General features: G+C 46.9%; 1 protein-coding gene across 1 annotated transcript in view; it reads right to left on the reverse strand.

Annotated features, from left to right (window-relative positions):
• The window catches only part of LOC126162948 (Golgi apparatus protein 1), a 166,426-nt gene that overhangs the window by 122,482 nt on the left and 25,227 nt on the right, over nucleotides 1–18,717 (reverse strand). The window contains exon 2 of the mRNA XM_049919782.1: nucleotides 2,769–3,107. Within this exon, the coding sequence (XP_049775739.1) occupies nucleotides 2,769–3,107 (339 nt within the window). The remainder of the gene's footprint in view (nucleotides 1–2,768; nucleotides 3,108–18,717) is intronic.

Below are 18,717 nucleotides of genomic sequence, written 5' to 3' on the forward strand. Positions count from 1 at the left end.
TGTTCAGATATACCCATAATTTCAATGTCAACATCTAAAAGCAGTTCACTAACTTTATCTCTAATTTGTATATTTTGAAGAAATATACTAATTCCCTCATTACTCGGATACCTAAGCTTTGTCAAAAGTGGTTTCTTTGTTAGAGAGACTTCCCTTAAGCAGGAATACCTATCAGCTGACTTCAATCTAAAAAAGGTGCAGCTCTAACACCCACTAGTACAGGAATTTTCCCATGAGTGATCCCACCACCCCCACCTATTCTGTCACCTATAAGCTTTGCCAACCTCCCCTTTCCATACCTGTTGAGGTGCAGGCCATGTCTAGTGAAACCCGTCCTGCTGATAGACTCCACCGACACCACTGAAATGTGACTCATGCCTTCTGTCATCAGCGCACCCTCAAGTCTCATATTATTACGGGTGTATTAAGATGAGGCTGATCGTGACGCTGAAACAGTTCCACGAAATGCACATTCGTGTTGCCAGTCTGAGTGGCTATCTTTTCCAGGTCACCATCTATGTCATACTCCCCATCCCTATTACTACTATTACCAGCCCCACCCACAATCACTACCTGACCCTCTTTAGTAAAATCCCTACATAACCCCCCTATGTTAACAGTCACCTGAGCCAATCCTGCATTAGGCTTCACAATGCTGGTGACCTGGTACTCACTCCCCAACACTTCCTGCAACTGCTGGCCTACACCTCTACCACAAGAACTACCTAACAGTAGAACCTTCTTCTTTCTCTTAGACTTTGCAACTGTCCTAGCCACCGTAACTGCTGAGGTCTGCTGCATACTTCCTACATCTACAGCTGCTAGAGATTCCTCTCCACAAGACTCTGACAGTTGGTCATATCTATTGCAAACACCAATAGTAAAACTATCTGAAAATCTCCTTCTCCTAGCAGATCTCTTGCCAACAGCCAGCTCCCATTCCCCAACCCCCTTCTCATCCTATCTAGCTCCTCCTGTGCCTTTTTGAACTGCTCCTGAAGGGCACAGATCTTTCGCTCCAACTCCCCTATCAACTTACTCTTGCTACATAACCTGCAGTTCCAGGAGAGGATCTCACCATGTGGGGAAAGATCCAGCAGTAATAAGAATGGCCATTCAGTGGGCTTTTCTGCCTTCTATACAACATCCGGTAAGTGCTAGTACCATTGGCAGGCAGTTGCATTACAAATGGTTCACCGCATACTGACTGTTTTGACACCTGGTGCTCACAACCCCACAGCATCACGCTCCACACGCCCGATGTGGGCAACAACTAAGGTGAGACCCTGCAGACCAGTCGTCTGTAGTGAGAGTCCTGTTTCTGCCTTAGAGGCAGCTACTAACATCAAGTCTGTGTCTGGAGGTGCAGTGGAGAGTGCCATGAGGAGCAGCACACATCCTCATGCGATGGTGTGTGGAGCAATATTCTGTGGTGACCTTTAATGGTCAAATTTTCTTACGTGAGAGCCACATGGTACATAGAGGAGGTACTGCAGCTGATGGCTCTGCCATTCGAGAATGCCCATTCCCATGCCCTATTTCGTCATCATCCTGCAACCACTTCCTCAGCATACATTGCTGCTGCGGACACACTGCCATAGCCAACGGCATCACCCAATTTCTCCCCAACTGAGAATGTGGGGACCACCATTGAGCATGTCATTAGGATTCCAACCCCGCCTATTAGTATGCAGGAACTGTGCACTCATGTGCAAACAGCATGGGATGGAGTATCACAGAATTACATCCAAGACCTATACAACTCCACGATGTGGTGTCTGGACACATATATTCACAACTGTGGTGTCACCGCCAGACACCACACTTGCTAGGTGGTAGCCTTTAAATCGGCCGCGGTCCACTAGTATACGTAGGACCCACGTGTCGCCACTGTCTGTGATTGCAGACCGAGCGCTGCCACACGGCAGGTCTAGTGAGACGTCCTAGCACTCGTCCCAGTTGTACAGCCGACTTTGCTAGCGAAGCTACATTGACAAATACGCTCTCATTTGCCGAGACGATAGTTAGCATAGCCTTCAGCTACGTCATTTGCTACGACCTAGCAAGGCGCCATAGCATTTGATAATTAATATTGTGAAGCCTGTACAGTAACGAGAGATGTTCACCAATTGTGGATTAAAGTTAAGTATTCTACCAGTTACTCTTGTTTTGCTAGTCTTATTTCTCTGACCTGTTCCAGACCTCACGCCAGCCTGCGTGAGCTTAATCGCGTGCCTTTTGGCTTCCTCCAAACTTCGTGAATTGGCTCCTGCCAATTCACAACAACAACGATGTAGGCATGATGCCATACTAACAGGTATGATTTGTGGCTGTGTAACATAATAGATGTTGCTCCTTCAAAGCTGGAAGTGTAATCATTTCATGTGTGTAGTACTATCTAACTTCCTGCCAACAATGAGTGAAATCTGCTTTGTTCTTCTTGGTGCTACTCTTTTTATGACAATCATTATGTATCTACAAGACATATTGCTGTTGGATGCTAAGCATTATAAGGCTTTCCATTTCATAGAGCTCCAAGCTAACAGAACATTTTCCATATCACCCCAATGTATGTCTCCTGTAATCTAAAGAAGATAACAGCCATCATTTTTTATGACAAGAAATAAGAAGTGCATTAACACATCATGCTGATTTGCTCAAATTATAATAAATACACAAATAAATAAATAAGACTGTGAGTTCATTGTCTAAGTTCTATTCTTTTATAGAGAAAATGGAGTAAGAGAGTTATATACAATGATGATTACCTCATTTGTGTGAAGTCGTCCACACTGAAAAGTTTTCACATCTCCACTACACTCTTTATAAAATGCTGGCATCATTCTGAAGTCACTAAAAGCAATCCATTCCATACGCTGAACAAATGTATGACATTTATCTTCTTCTATCTTTTCCCTTTTATCAATCATACAGGCTAATATATTACCCACAACTGATGATGAAGGCTGACAGCCAAGGCTCTCTATCAACTGGCTTGAACAATAGTCCTTTGCAAGCTGTGTCATGTTTTGATCACTTATCATATGCAATGTTCGCTCCCATATCTTGTTCTGACATTCTTTTGTCAGCTCTGCTAGTTCGCTGCCCTGAAAGAAACAATGTAAGTTGAGCTTTCTGAAAATTCACCAAATTTACTGGGAAAATGAACACTATATACAGATCAATCACACTGATCAAATATTTTGTAAATCTTTTTCTGTTGCATGATATGTCATTTTGCATTTAGGTCCAACTGAATTATGCCATAACTACTGCCCTTTTAAACAAAATGCACAACTTTGCAATTTCATTGTGCCAAGTTTGTTAACAGGTAACTGGTTTGTTAATGTTTCAAATCAATGCAGTTTCGTCTCAAGAATGAATGCACACTGTCAACTACAAAACCTGTGCTGCACATTTTAACGCACATATAAAGTGACACTTTGCTGATAACATACCGGTAGTACAGCCTTTCACCTTACAGAGTTGTCAATTCCTTTTGTAAAATGTTATAAGTGGCTATTTTCTGAACTGAAATTGAAAGAACTGATTGGCACTGTGTTAAGTCAGTTGTTAAAGTGATTTTAACACATAAATTTTACTTATAGACTATGTTTTTCACATATTGTGCATTTACATATATTTTGTGCAAAATGACTATTATTTCATTGTGGGATTGTCAGATCCTACATCAGGCACCTCCTCAGGTGGTGGACAGGGAAAAGCCTCCCAAATATGGATGCTACTAGAACACACACACACACACACACACACACACACACACACACACACACACACACACACACACACACACATTATTTAAAAATACCTTCTTGCTCACAACAACCCATATCTCACAAACATGCAGCTTTTCACTTAATGGTACACCATCTCATATGTGTCCCCACATCCAGAGACGATTTTATAGCAGAGTTAGATACAATACAATTTATTGCCACAGCCAATGGCTACAGTCCAGTTCTTACTAACAACATCTTGCTCGGAAACAAAAACGGAGAATTATACCCCTCCTCTATGCCCCATCTGCTTCCCCAGCCACCATCTGCAAGAAATGGCGCGCACTACAATATCTAAGAGAGGCATCACAGTTTGCAGCCAAAGCACTGAAAACCTGCAAGTAAGGCTTTCCAACTATGTTAAGAACACGACAGCCCAGAGTATTTTCAATAGCAAATATAAGATCCATTTATTAGCCGACAGTGGGGTATACAAAATTAACTGTTCCGATTGTGACAAGTTTTACATTGGTCAGTCAGGCAGAGACATTGCAACCAGGCTGGCTGAACATGAACACAGCTGGAGGTTGCAGAATTCTGACTCTGCATTTGCTGAGAATGTACCGAATGAGGGTCACGACTGCCAGCCAGTGTTCCATGTACTTCACTTACAAAGGTCATAAACTCAACCTGCTGGAAGCCCTGGAAATTAACAAATATCTAGCCCACAGTACAGATCTAATCCTAAATGACCAGACACAGCTCAACACTTCCCTCTCCTAATCTTAATATAATCATCTCTGTTGTTCATTACTTCCCACACTGTCTGTTCCTACATATTCCCATTTTCCTGTATTCATTAAGTTCTTTTATTTTATTGAAGTTGTCCATGCATTTCATAAAGACTGTAGTTTCAATTGTTAAGGCTTTAATTGAACTGGTACTTGTCTTACTGCCCATGTTCAATGCCTCTTACTGTCCATATTCTTGTCTCATCAAATAGTGTTTATATTTTACTTGGTTCATTTATTTAATGCAAACTGTTACATAGCCACAGTTTTGAATATAATGTTAATGTTTCCTGTTTGCTCCTTTTTGTATTGTGTATTGTTCAGCCTTTTTACCTTTTAAAATTGCAGTACCACCACACTCTCAAGACTGCATTTACTGTATGTTCCCTCAAACTCTTCCATTTTCCTGCATTTATTTATTTCTGTTTATCTTATTGATATTGTTTAAGTTCCTTAGGTATTCTGTAATTACTTTGATAATTGTTACTTTTAATTGGTTTGTGTATCACTCTACATGTTTTATACCTCCTGAAGTAGCCTTGTCAAGCACTAATTTTATTTTATTTGTTTATTAATAAACATTGTTATGTAGGCATGCTGTTCCTATTTTGCGTTAAAGTTTTTCCTGTCTACTCCATTTTTTATATATTTAGTGTTCAATTTTTTACTTACTCCATTTTTATTTATTTAGTGCTCAATTTTTTTACCTTTTCATTGCATTACCACCACACTGTCGAAGATGTTACTGTATGTCTCCGTTTCAATCTAGAGTGTAATTTTTCTTCCAGTGTTGTTTACAAACGTCATAACTTCTTCAGTGACAATATTCATTAAATGTCTGAAGTAGTAATGTAGAACAAAAGCAAACTGGTCCTTTTCATTTATTTTGTGAGCTCCTCTTGGGTGTGCAGACTTGTATGAGGCCTTGCATTGTCATAAAGAAGGAGAAATTTTTGCATTTTTGTAGCGACGAACACACTGAAATCATTTCTTCAATTTCCTGAGGGTAGCATATACACTTCTGAGTGGGTCATTGCACCATGAGGGCAGACATCAAACAGAATAACCCAGTCAGAGTCCGCCCCCTGTAGCTGAGTGGTCAGTGCGACAGAATGTCAATCCTAAGGGCTCGGGTTCAATTCCCGGCTGGATCGGAGATTTTCTCCGCTCAGGGACTGGGTGTTGTGTTGTCCTAATCATCATCATTTCATCCCCATCAACACGCATGTCACCGAAGTGACATCAACTCGAAAGACTTGCATCCGGCGAACTATCTACCCGACGGGAGGCCCTAGTCACACAACATTTACATTTATTTACCCAGTCAGAGTCCCAGAAGACTATCGGCATGACTTTACCACTTGAGGCTGAGGCTTTGAACTTTTTCTTCAGAGGAGAGGTGGCTGGCACCACTCCATGCACTGCCATTTTGTCTCTGGTTAGAAGTGATCAACCCATGTTTCATTGCCTGTGATGATGTATGACAAAAAATTGTCATGACCAACCTCTTAATGCACAAGCAATTCCACATGGATGGTCTTCGTTGCTCTTTATGATCTGGTTTTTAGGTGGCAAGGAACACAGCAAGCACCCTCCTCTGAGTACCACAATTAGTTGGTTGGTTGATCTGGAGGAGAGGACCAAACAGCAAGGTCATCGGTCCCATGATCTAGGGCGGCAGATAGCAAGAGAGAAACAAGAGAAACAACACAGCCCAGTCAACATGCAAACAAAGAGGGAAAAGGAATGTCAGGGCAGAAGGAAGAGGAAAGAATAGGAGGGGGTGGGTGAAAACAGGGAAAGCAGAGGTGCCCCAGAAACATTACGTGCAGTGGGGCACCCCACCGACCTTTCCCGACACCCATACCATACCATTATCACTATACAACAGGGGCAACACAGGGGAAGAAGACAAAAGAAAAGGAGAAACAAAACAGCACAATGGACTAGACAAAAATGTAAAAATGTACATAACAGGTTGGGAGAACCCAGCTGGTGTGGAGTCAAGGTCAAGGACTCCATAACCAAAGCCTGACTGAGGGAATAATTCCAGAGGAAGATTCAACAACTGAGGGTACAAGCACTTTCATGAAGAAAACTGAGGACAGATGTATCGTTCACAATTACCCGAGACAAGGAAGGTGGGAGGGCACATTTAGTGTAAAGGGCCAAAAGGCAGGGGCAGTCCAGCAAAACACAGGTCACCGTCAGTGGAGCCACGCAACTACAAAGAGGGGCAGAGACGGAGGGAGGGGGCTGATTGCAGAATAAAAAACCATGGGTCAGCCAAGACAAAGACAGCAGAGGATGGTAGATTCCAGTCAGGAGAGGTGGAGGTAAGGGTGCCACATGGTGAGTCTCCATGATAGTGCACAGTTTACAAAAAAAGGGGGGTGGCCTCCCAAGAGCCAGACCATGATTGAGCAAAAAGGAACTTGATATAAAGACATAAATCCACCCCTGAAGATCGGGGGTTGGGGGTGGGGTTAGGTGGTCGTTCTCCCCCTCCCGCCTGCCAGCCAGATGATCAGCAAATCCATTGCCTGGGATACCTATGTAGCTATGAACCCATATGAAATCAACCAAACTAGCAGCATCACCAAAATCAATGAGAAGGTCGTGGATGGCAGAGACCAAGGGATGGCAGGAAAATCACCGAGCAATAGCCTGAAGGCTATTCATTGAGTCCACATGTAACAAAACTCAAGTGAGGCCTGATAGATGGCCATCAATTCCACAGTAAACACCCCACACATGGCAGACAAGAAATGGTGTTCTGTGCCACTGGAAGACATGATCAGTGGATTTAGAGCCATTGGTGTAGAAAGCAATGGCATCCTAAATTCATATAAAAGTGTTTGGAACAAACAATGGAACACCACTGGAGCAATGGAGGCTTTCAATCCCTACAAAAGATCCATCTGAATCTGTGACTGAGGAACTAATCATGAGAGGGGTGGTCAGGAGAGGACAAGGAGGGCAAATGGAAGTTATATAAGAGAGAAGTGAGGCAGAGCCAATCCGGTAAACCCACCCGAGGGCAGACAGTGGGTGGGCAATGGCCTGAAGCCATGAAAGGAATAGAATTGCAATGGTGAGCACAGGAAGAGCTGATAGTGATGGCATACAAAAGCACGAGCTGGGACCACTGAATTGAAAGGGGATGGATCCCAGCATCAACCAGAAGATTATTGACAAGGCTAGTGGCTAAATGGATACCAAAATGGTGAACCAGGAATAAGAGAAGCAACATGGAAGGGGCAGCTGATCCATGAACTTGACAGCCATAGTCCAGACAGGACAAAACTAACAGCCGCTAAAGCCGAATAAGCGTCAAACGATCCGCACCTAAGAGGTGTGGGCAAGGAAGCAAAGAGTATCGAGTTTACAAAAAACTCTAACCTTTAGATGATGGATATGGGGCCACTAAGTAAGCTTGTTGTCAAAAATAAGACCCAAGAAACAGAACTGGGGGACCACAGTCAGGCATTGGGCATCGAGGGAGAGCTCAGGATCAGGATGGACTGTAGTAAGGGGCAACTGGAATGCACTATCCTTGAATTAAGAGGAGATAATTGAAAACCTGGAAGCTTGCCAGATGGCACCCTAGAGCTGTCATTCCACAGAGCCCCCTGATTGGGAGCAACCCCAAGTACAGAAGTCATCCACTTACAGAGCAGTGGTGACCAACCAGTCCGGCAGAGGCCACAAGTCCATTCATAGAGATTAGACAAAGGACACTTAATAATGAGCCTTGTGGAAACCATTCTCCTGCATCCACAGAGAGCTGAGAACAGTGGCAACATAGACTCTGAACAATCAGTGGGACAGGAACTGGTGAATAAAAATCGGGAGGTGGCGCCGAAGACCCCACTCATGAAGTGTAAGGAGAATACGATGGCACCAAGCTGTGTCATAGGCCTTAGGAAGATTGAAGAAAATTGCGACAAGATGGCAGCACTGAGAAAAGGCCCGGTGAACTGTGGTTTCCAATCGAAGCAGACGATTACTGACAGACCATCCCTCCGAAAAGCCACACTAGTAAGGAGATAAAAGATCCCGAGGTTCAGGGACTCATGTGAGCCGACAGGCCACCATCCATTAAAATAACTTACACGGAGCACTGGTCAAGCTGATGGGCCAGTAACTATCAAGGGACAATGGAACCTTGCCAGGATTAAGGACAGGAACCACAATACTGTCTCTCCATTGAGAGGGGGAAAATACCTTGGAGCCAATTACAGTTAAACATTTGGTTATGAATGGAATAAGGGCCATGAGCTGAATCATGGGAAGAAGATAGTGTCAGAAAAAGCTCCCATTCAGTACAAGGTTCATTAGGAATTTCGCCTGACAATGGGTAAAACGTAAGTGGGAGGCTTGAGCCTACTATTCCCAAACGGGGAAGGCAGCTCGGTAGGAGACAAACTGTGCATCCCATGGCTAAGTTACGGTAGCAGGCCTCCGGCCTGAGAGACGCCAGAAGGAGGGGTTTGTCTCTCATCACTGGCATGTGCTGAAGAAGGGGAGGGGTGTGGCAATTGGAAAGGAAGGTGTGGGAACTGCACGGAGAAGTGAGGGTGATGAGTCTGGGATAAGGAAGAGGTAGGAGGGGGGAACGATGCAACACAGGCTAAAGTAGAAGACATTGACACTGGGTTGTGTCAGTCATATTTTTGACGAGCCTCTGTATAAGAAAAACGATCCAGGGACTTATACTCTCGTATCTTCTTTTCTTACTTGTAGGCTGGCCAACCTGGCAAGTGTGGAGAATGTTGGTTATGACAATTTACACAGACAGGTGACAGAACCTCGCAGAGCGAGTGTCCACAGTCACCAAATACATGGTCCACCATATAGTGGGAAGACATATGCCCAAAATCCAAGGACCAAAAGTACCTCATGAGTGGCGTGACGTACAGATTCACGTCACATCGGTAACACATAATCTTGACCTCCTCTGGGAGGTATCTCCCTTGAAATCCAAAATAAAGGCATTGATATTGGAGTAGTGGTCTTAACGATCCTTCTGTGCATGTTGAACAAAATGAATGTCGCATCACTCCAGATTAGCCAAGAGTTCCTCATCAGTTTGAAGGATGAGGTTCCTATGAAAAATCAATCCCTCGACCATATTCAGAGACTGGTGAGGAGTAATAGACATGGAATGTCATCAAGACGACCACAAGCATGAAGATTGGTTGGTTGGTTAGTTGGCTGGATTGAAAGGGGAGGGAAAGGAACCAAACTGCAAGGTCATCAGTCCCTTCTTCCAGTAGAACAATTACCCAAGGGAAAGAAGAAAAAAAAGATGTACAGCACAATAACAGGAGAAAGTAAGAACCAGAAGAACGACAAAGGGGCAACAAACACTGCAAGGGACAAAACAGGGTAAGGAAACCACAGAGAGACACAAGAAACAGGGAGAAGAGATTAAAAACCATGGCTGGTTGACCATGAGAATAAAAAGGAGAAGCCAGCCACTCTGCAACACATTAAAACCTTCACTCTAAAAGCCCTAGGGTGGAGGACACAGAGGGACAAAGGACATGCACTAAAACTCAGATGAAATGATAAAACCCACTCACACGAATAAAATGTAACACTCAAGCTGCTGTTGAGGCATTGTCACCCAACACCAAAGGTAGGGTGCTGGCAAAGTTAAAAGTCTGCCACAGAGCGGCTAAAAGTGGGCAGTCCAGCAAGAGGCCGATGACCGTCATTTGTGAGCCACAGCAACACTGAGGTGGGTCCTCGCGACGGAGGAGGTAACCACGCGTTAGCCACGTATGGCCAATGCAGAACCGGCAGAGGACAACAGACTCCCTGTGAGAAGCCCGCAAGGAAGACTTCCACACATTCACCATCTCCTTAATGACATGCACTTTGTTGTGCATACTGTTATGCCTCTCCGTCTACCAAAGCCAAAAAACCTTTTTTTTTTTTTTGTTTCGGTTTTAGGGCGCAAAACTGCTATGGTCATTAGCACCGGGTCTGTGACTTAGGAAATGGTAAAAAACGAAAATGGAAAGCAGCACCAATGGGAATGAAACTCAAAGAGTTGGAGAAACTAAAGCCGAAGGAAAGCTTAAAAATCCACTACAGAAAGGGGTTGGTTGTCCCCAAAAAGAGCTTCAAATGACTGATGTCATCTCACTGGCACTAATAAACTCGAGAACGCGATCGGCCGAGCTCGTGTCATCTGCTAAAATGGACGATATATCAGGCGGCAGCTGTAGACGGGCGCGTAACGGAGTAAAATAGGGGCACTAAATTAAAAGGTGTCTTACCGTCCACAGCTGAGGGCAGTGGGGACAGAGTGGGGGAGGATAGCCGCTTACAAGACGTCGATGGCTAAAAAGACAGTGCCCTATCCGGAGTCTAGTTAAAATTACCTCCTCCCGACGACGCGTTCGGGAGGAAGAGGTCCAAGCACAGGGAAGAGCTTTCACGTCCCGCAATTTATTATGGGGATGTGTCGACCAATGTGCGTGCCATAAAAGAACAACACGACAACATAAAACGCTCCGTAGATTGGTGAAGGGAATCGATCGAATAGCTGGCCGAAGAAGAGAGACTGCAGCCTTGGCCGCTATATCGGCCGCCTCATTGCCACAGATACCAACGTGTCCTGGGAGCCAGAGGAACGCCACACAGATGCCCCCCAAATGGAGCAAGCACAGGCAGTCCTGAATCCGGTGGACCAGAGGGTGGACAGGGTAGAGAGCTTGGAGACTGAGGAGAGAGCTGAGAGAATCTGAACAGATAACATACTGTATCCGCTGATGGCGGCGGATGTATTGGACAGCCTGGAGAACAGCGTAAAGCTCCGCAGTATAAACCGAACACTGGTCGGGAAGCCGAAATCGATTTGAGGTGTCGCCAACAATATAGGCACTCCCTACACCTAACGATGTTTTCGAGTCATCAGTGTAAATAAACGTGGCTTCCTTCATTTGTGCACATAGAGCAGAAAATGCCCGACGATAAACAAGTGAAGGGGTACCATCCTTGGGAAATTGACAAAGGTCACAGATCAGGCAGATCTGGGGACGGAGCCAAGGCGGTGCTGTACCCCAAGTTGTCAAAAAGGTTTTAGGAAAGCGGAAGGAAAGAGAATGGAGCAGTTGACGGAAGCGGACTCCCGGTGGTAGTAGGGAGGAAGGATGGCCTGCATACCCTACATCCAAGGAGGCGTCGAAAAAAAACGTCATGGGCCGGATTAGCAGGCATGGAAGACAGATGGGTAGCATAATGACTCAGAAGGACAGCTCGCCGATTGGACAGCGGAGGTTCAGCAGTCTCAGCATAAAGGTTTTCCACAGGGCTGGTGTAAAAAGCTCCAGACACTAAACGTAATCCACGGTGGTGGATAGAGTCGAGACGCCGAAGAATAGACGGCCGAGCAGAGGAGTAAACTATGCTTCCATGGTCCAATTTCGAGCGCACTAAGGCGCTATAGAGGCGGAGAAGGACCACTCGGTCCGCTCCCCAGGAGGTACCATTCAGGACACGGAGGGTGTTGAGGGATCGCAGACAGCGAGCCGAAAGATAGGAAACGTGGGAGGACCGGCACCGTTTTCTGTCAAACATAAGACCCAAAAATTTAGCGACATCTGAAAACGGAAGGTTGACAGGTCCTAGATGTAAGGAGGGTGGAAGAAACTCCTTACGTCGCCAAAAATTAACACAAACAGTCTTACTGGGAGAAAAACGGAAGCCGGTTTCGATGCTCCAAGAGTGGAGGCGATCGAGACATCCTTGAAGACGTCGTTCAAGAAGGCTGGTCCGTTGAGCGCTGTAGTAGATCGCAAAATCGTCCACAAAGAGGGAGCCCGAGGCATCAGGAAGGAGACAATCCATAATCGGATTTATGGCAATGGCAAACAGTACAACACTCAGCACGGAGCCCTGGGGTACCCCGTTTTCTTGGGAGAAAGTACGGGAGAGAGTGGTGTTCACCCGCACTCTAAATGTGCGCTCTGCCATAAATTCGTGAAGAAAAAGGGGCAGCCGACCTCAAAAGTCCCAAGAGAACAGTGTGCGGAGGATGCCTGTCCTCCAACAGGTGTCATATGCTCTCTCCAGATCAAAAAATATTGCTACTGTTTGGCGTTTCCGGAAAAAATTGTTCATGATATAAGTGGAGAGAGCAACAAGATGGTCAACTGCAGATCGATGCTTTCGGAAACCGCATTGGGCAGGTGTTAAAAGACTGCGGGACTCCAGCCACCAAGCTAAACGGCAATTCACCATACGCTCCAAAACCTTACATATACTACTCGTGAGAGAAATGGGGCGATAGCTAGAGGGGAGATGTTTCTCCTTTCCAGGTTTCGGAACAGGAATGACGATAGCTTCCCGCCATCGTCTGGGAAAAGTACTGTTGGTCCAAATTCGATTATAAAGGCGAAGGAGGTAAAGCAGACTATGGTATGATAAATGCAACAACATTTGGATGTGGATACCATCGGGTCCTGGGGCGGAGGAGCGAGAAGAAGAGAGTGCATGTTGGAGTTCCCGCACGGAGAAAACAGTATTGTAGCTTTCGCGATTTTGAGAGGAGAAAGCAAGAAGTCGCACTTCCGCTGCACGTTTCATCAGGAGAAACGCTGGTGGGTAATTTGAAGAGCTCGAAATCTCAGCAAAGTGTTGACCCAATGAGTTAGAAATGGGGTCCACTAATGTATCATGCGCGACAGTAAGCCCAGAGACCGGGGAGAAACTAGGCGCGCCTGAGAACCGTCGAATCCGACTCCAAACTTCCGAGGAGGGAGTGAAGGTGTTAAATGAGCTAGCTTTCCTTCTTGCTATCGCGGATGACGCGACGGCATCGCGCTCGGAACTGCTTATAGCGGATACAGTGGTCCAAATAGGATGGTGGCGGAAAACGCGAAGAGCACGTCGCCGCTCACGTATTGCGTCACGGCAAGCCGCGTTCCACCAAGGAACTGGGGGGCACCGGGGCAATTCGGAGGTGCGTGGTATTGAACGTTCCACAGCTGTAAGAATAATGTCTGTAATATGTGTGACCTCATCGTCGACGCTAGGAAAGTGACGGTCATCGAATGTCGCTAGGGACAAAAAAAGTGTCCAATCGGCTTGGCCAAACTTCCAGCATCGCGGGCGCATATATGGCTGTTGAGGCTGCAGTCTAAGGACACATGGAAAGTGGTCACTCGAGTGTGTATCAGCAAGGGCGAATCATTCGAAGCGCCGAGCTAGCGGAACAGTACCGACCGAAAGGTCCAAATGAGAGAAATTTGTCGTGGAGGCAGACAAAAATGTAGGGTCCCCAGTGTTGAGGCAAACTAGATCCGCTTGGTGGAAGACGTCTAGCAATAGTGAGCCACGCGGACAAGGATGTGGAGATCCCCAAAGCGGGTGGTGGGCATTGAAGTCCCCAACCAGCAAATAGGGGGGGTGGAAGCTGACCAAGAAGATGAAGGAGATCAGCTCATGCCATTGGTGTGGACGATGGAATGTATACAGTACAAAGAGAAACGGTATATCCAGAAAGGGAAAGACGGACAGCGACAGCTTGGAAGGAGGTGTTTAAGGGGATTGGGTGATAATGGAGAGTATCATGGAGAAGAATCATGAGTCCTCCATGTGCTGGAGTGCCTTCAGCAGAGGGGAGATCGAATCGGACGGACTGAAAATGGGGGAGAACAAAGCGGTCATGGGGATGCAGCTTTGTTTCCTGAAGACAGAAGATGACCGGCACGTAGGATCATAAGAGGATCGACAATTCATCCCGATTGGCTCGAAGGCCGCGGCTATTCCAGTGGATAATGGACATAGGGTGAACAGAAAATGGAGGAATGTGACCAAGGTTGCCGTCAACTCAGCGACTGCTCAGAGCTTGCGACCGACAGCATGGAATGGCATTCAGCCGAAGGCAGAAGATCCTGATCCATAGGTTGTTCAGGAGCAGCTCCCGTCACCAGTGACCGGCCGGTTGATCGGCCGCCAGCAGTGCGCCTCGGCGACACAGAAGATTGCCGAGGGCGATTACCGCCAGGTGGTGCTGTAGATGAGACACGCCTTGGTGGAGAAGGAGATGAACTGGGTTTCTTACTAGCCTTCTTGGCTTCTTGGTTGTGAAGTTGGGGTACGTAATAAATCTTCACGAGTATGCTCTTTTTTCGAAGTCTTGGTGTCTGACTTTTGGGCTCGAGATTTAGCAGAACCCGATGAAAGGTGAGCCATAGAGTGGGCAGGCGAAAGTGGGGAGGTTGAACGGGCGATCTTTGCGCTGGCCGATATGACGACCGTGGCACTAAAGGTAAGGTCACAAGTCCGCGTGGCCGCCTCCTTTGTTGGCCGAGGAGAGGCAAGGACAGTGCTGTATTTTCCTGTCTGAGGTACGTTGGGCTGTCGACTGGCAAATAATTTTTGAGCAGCAAAGGTCGACACCTTTTCCTTCACTCTGATTTCCTGAATGAGCTTTTCGTCTTTAAAAATGGGGCAATCTTGAGAGGAAGCAGCATGGTCACCCATACAGTTGATGCAACGAGGGGACGGAGGTGGACAAGCACCCTCATGGGCATCCTTGCCACACGTAACACATTTGGCCGGATTGGAACAGGACTGGCTGGTGTGATTGAACCGCTGACACCGATAGCAACGTGTAGGGTTTGGGATGTAAGGGCGAACGGAAATTATCTCATAGCCTGCTTTGATTTTCGATGGGAGTTGAACTTTGTCAAATGTCTAAAAGACAGTGCGGGTTGGAATGATGATCGTGTCAACCCTTTTCATGACTCTATGAATTGCCGTTACGCCCTGGGCTGACAGGTAGTGTTGAATTTCCTCGTCGGACAATCCGTCGAGGGAGCGTGTATAAACGACTCCACGTGATGAATTTAAAGTACGGTGCGGTTCCACCCGGACAGGGAAGGTGTGTAGCAGTGAAGTACGCAGCAATTTTTGTGCCTGGAGGGCACTGACTGTTTCTAACAACAAGGTGCCATTACGTAATCTAGAACAAGACTTTACAGGACCTGCAATTGCGTCGACACCTTTCTGAATAATGAAAGGGTTGACCGTGGAGAAGTCGTGACCTTCGTCAGACCGAGAAACAACAAGGAACTGTGGCAACGATGGAAGGACCGTCTGTGGCCGAGACTCATTGAACTTACGCTTGTGAGCTGAAATAGTAGAAGATGAGGAAACCACTGCGAAAGTATCCCCCATGATTACCGGCGTCTCTGATGGCGCACTCCTTCCTTGTGTGGGCCCCTCTCTGAGGGCATTCCCGCCTTAGGTGATTGTTCACACGTCAGGTCACAACTCCCGACAAACGGACGGAGGGACCAATCGGCACTTTCGGAAGGTATCAGCTTGGGTAATCACCCCTCCCTGGGCCTGGCCGTTACCAGGGGGCACGTACGTGTCCTACCTGTCTACCTGGGGCGGAGAATTACGCGTTACCCTGTCACCGGCTACGCATGGAAATGCGTGGGTCGGCCTTCAGACACACACAGGGAGGAAAAAAGAGAAAGGGAAAGGAAAGAAGAGAGGTCTCAAACGCCGCAGCGGAGAAAAGGGCAAAGAGAAGAGGTAAGGAAAAGAGAAGGACAAAGGAAGGACGAAGACTTGCAAGCGGAGAAAGCAAAGAATTTGTTACAGTTTCAAGCGTCCGTCTCTGGACGTAGGCACAAAACATATTCCCAGAGGGGGAGAAAGGGAACGAAAGAGGTGGAGGTGAGGGTGGGGGGCGAAGATGGGGGATGGGGAAGGATGCGGAAAGGGAAGGTATGCAGCCCAGAAAGGAAGGAAGGCCACATTAGCTCGGGGTCCCGTGCTCGCTACGCACGTATCCACAAAAGAGTTGTGGACCCCCTGGGGGGGGCCAAAAAACCTTGCGGCCTAAGATAGAACGCAGGTCTTTCAGAGATGTCCATCACCAGGAGTGGTTTCCGCATAGCCTGTTTGGTCAGCCTGTTGGCAAGTTCGTAGCCTGGGATTGTGACGTCTCCTGGGGTCCACACAAACACCTCTGAATGACAGGGCTGTTCCAGAACATAGATGGACTCCTGAATGGACACCACCAAAGAATGGCGAGGGTAGCACTGTCAATAGCTCGTAAGCTGCTCAGGAAGTCCGACCAGAGTAGAAACGACTCACCAGAACAGGAAAAGATGTACCGAAGTGCACAAGATATGGCCACAAGCTCTGCAGTGAATACACTGCAGCCAGGGGGCAAGGAACGCTGTTCAATATGGCCTCTGTGGACATAGGCGAAGACAACATTACCGTCAGCCAACAACTTCAGAGCCCTGGAACACATCAAGAATCGAGAGGAAGTGACAGCAGAGAGCAATGGGGTTAACAGAGTCCTTAGGGCCATGCAAAAGGTCCAGTCAAAGCTTCAGCCGAGGTGCACACCATGGAGGTGAATGTTAATGGTCCTCAAGTAGAGGTGGTAAAGGGAAGGACTCCAGTTCGGAGAGAAGGGATCACACGCAAACTGCAATCATGAACCCTGACCTGGGCCACCGATGTGGGAGATGAACTGCCGTGGGTGGGAAAAGGAGATGGTAATTTGGATGCTCAGGAGAACTACGAATGTGTGCAATGTAACTGGCCAGTAGTTGAGCACATCAGATCCGCAGTGGAGGTAATCTGGCCTCTACCAGGACACTGGTCACTGGACTCATTCTATAAGCTCCCACTGCTATGCGAACGCCACAGCCGTGCACTGGCTCGAGTAAATGCAACACTAAGGGCACCACCGAACTGTAAACCAGACTCCCATAGTCAAGGAGGGATTGAACAAGTGCTCTGTAGAGCTGCAGCAGCATAGAGCGATCTGCACCCCAGTTAGTGTTGCTCAGGCAGCGGAGGTCATTGAGGTGCTGCCAGCACTTCAGCTTAAGCTGACAAAGGTGAGGAAGCCAAGTCAATCAGGCTTTGAAAGCCAATCCTAAGAATCGATACGTCTACATTACAGTGAGTGCATCGTCATCAAGATAAAGTTTAGGTTATGGATGAACGGTACAAGGCCGACTGAAGTGCATGACACAAGACTTCACGGCTGAAAACTGGAAGCGGTAGGCTAGAGCCCTTGACTGCGCCTTGTAGGCGCCACTCAGCAGCACCAGTACTGGAGGAGCAATATGAAATGCAGAAGTCATCTGCATACAGAGAAAGGGAGACCGATGGCCCTACAGCTGCTGCTAGGCTGTTAATGGCCATTAAAAATAGAGATACACTTAAAACAGAGACCAGCGGAACGCCATTCTCCTCAATACGAGGGAAACTATGGGTGGCACCAACTTGGTCACAGAAAGTACAGAGCGACAGGTAGTTTTGGATAAAAATCAGGAGCGGTCCCCGGAGCCCCCACTCATACAATGTAGCTAGGATATAATGTTGCCAGGTCGCGTTGTATGCTTTATGTAAGTCAAAAAAGATGGCAACCAGGTGGTAGCATCTGGAAAAGGCTGTTCGGATGGCAGACGTGAGGGGCACAATATTATCAGTGGTAGAGCGCCCCTGGCGGAAGCCACAGCCACCCTGACATGGAGCCAGTAGGCCACGTGACTCCAGGACCCAACCCAACTGCCAACACAGCATACATACCAGCAGCTTACAGAGAACGTTGGCAAGGCTGATGGGCCGGTAGCTATCGGCATCAAGCGGATTTTTACCTGGTTTTAGCACCGGAATGATGGTGCTCTCCCGCCATTCCGATGGAAAGACACCATCGCACCAGATCCATTTGAAGATAACGAGGAAATATCACTTTTAGTCAGACTAGAGATGTTTAATCATCTGACTGTGGATCTGATCCGGCAAGAAGCTGTGTTAGAGCAATGTGCAAGGGTGCTGAGGAGCTCCCATTCTGTAAATGGCACGTTAAAGGGTTCACTGTGGCATGTAGTGAATGAGAAGACATTCCTTTCCAACAGCCGTTTGAGGGTGCGAAAGGCTGGGGGGTAGTTCTCAGAGCAAAGGCTCGAGCATAGTGCTCACATAAGTGCTCGGCAATAGCGTTTGCGTCAGTAGAGAGCACGCCACAGATTTTTTTTTTTGGCTTTAGGGCGCACAACTACAATGGTGATTAGCGCCAGGCTAAGTTAGGAATGCACCGCGAGGCACGAGGTTAAAACGGCAACTAAAAGGGACAATACTATAAAAGACATAGACAGGCAGAGGATTTAAAAAAAACAGCATAATCA

The sequence above is a fragment of the Schistocerca cancellata genome, chromosome 2 (assembly GCF_023864275.1).
Source record: "Schistocerca cancellata isolate TAMUIC-IGC-003103 chromosome 2, iqSchCanc2.1, whole genome shotgun sequence".
Lineage (NCBI taxonomy): Eukaryota > Metazoa > Arthropoda > Insecta > Orthoptera > Acrididae > Schistocerca > Schistocerca cancellata.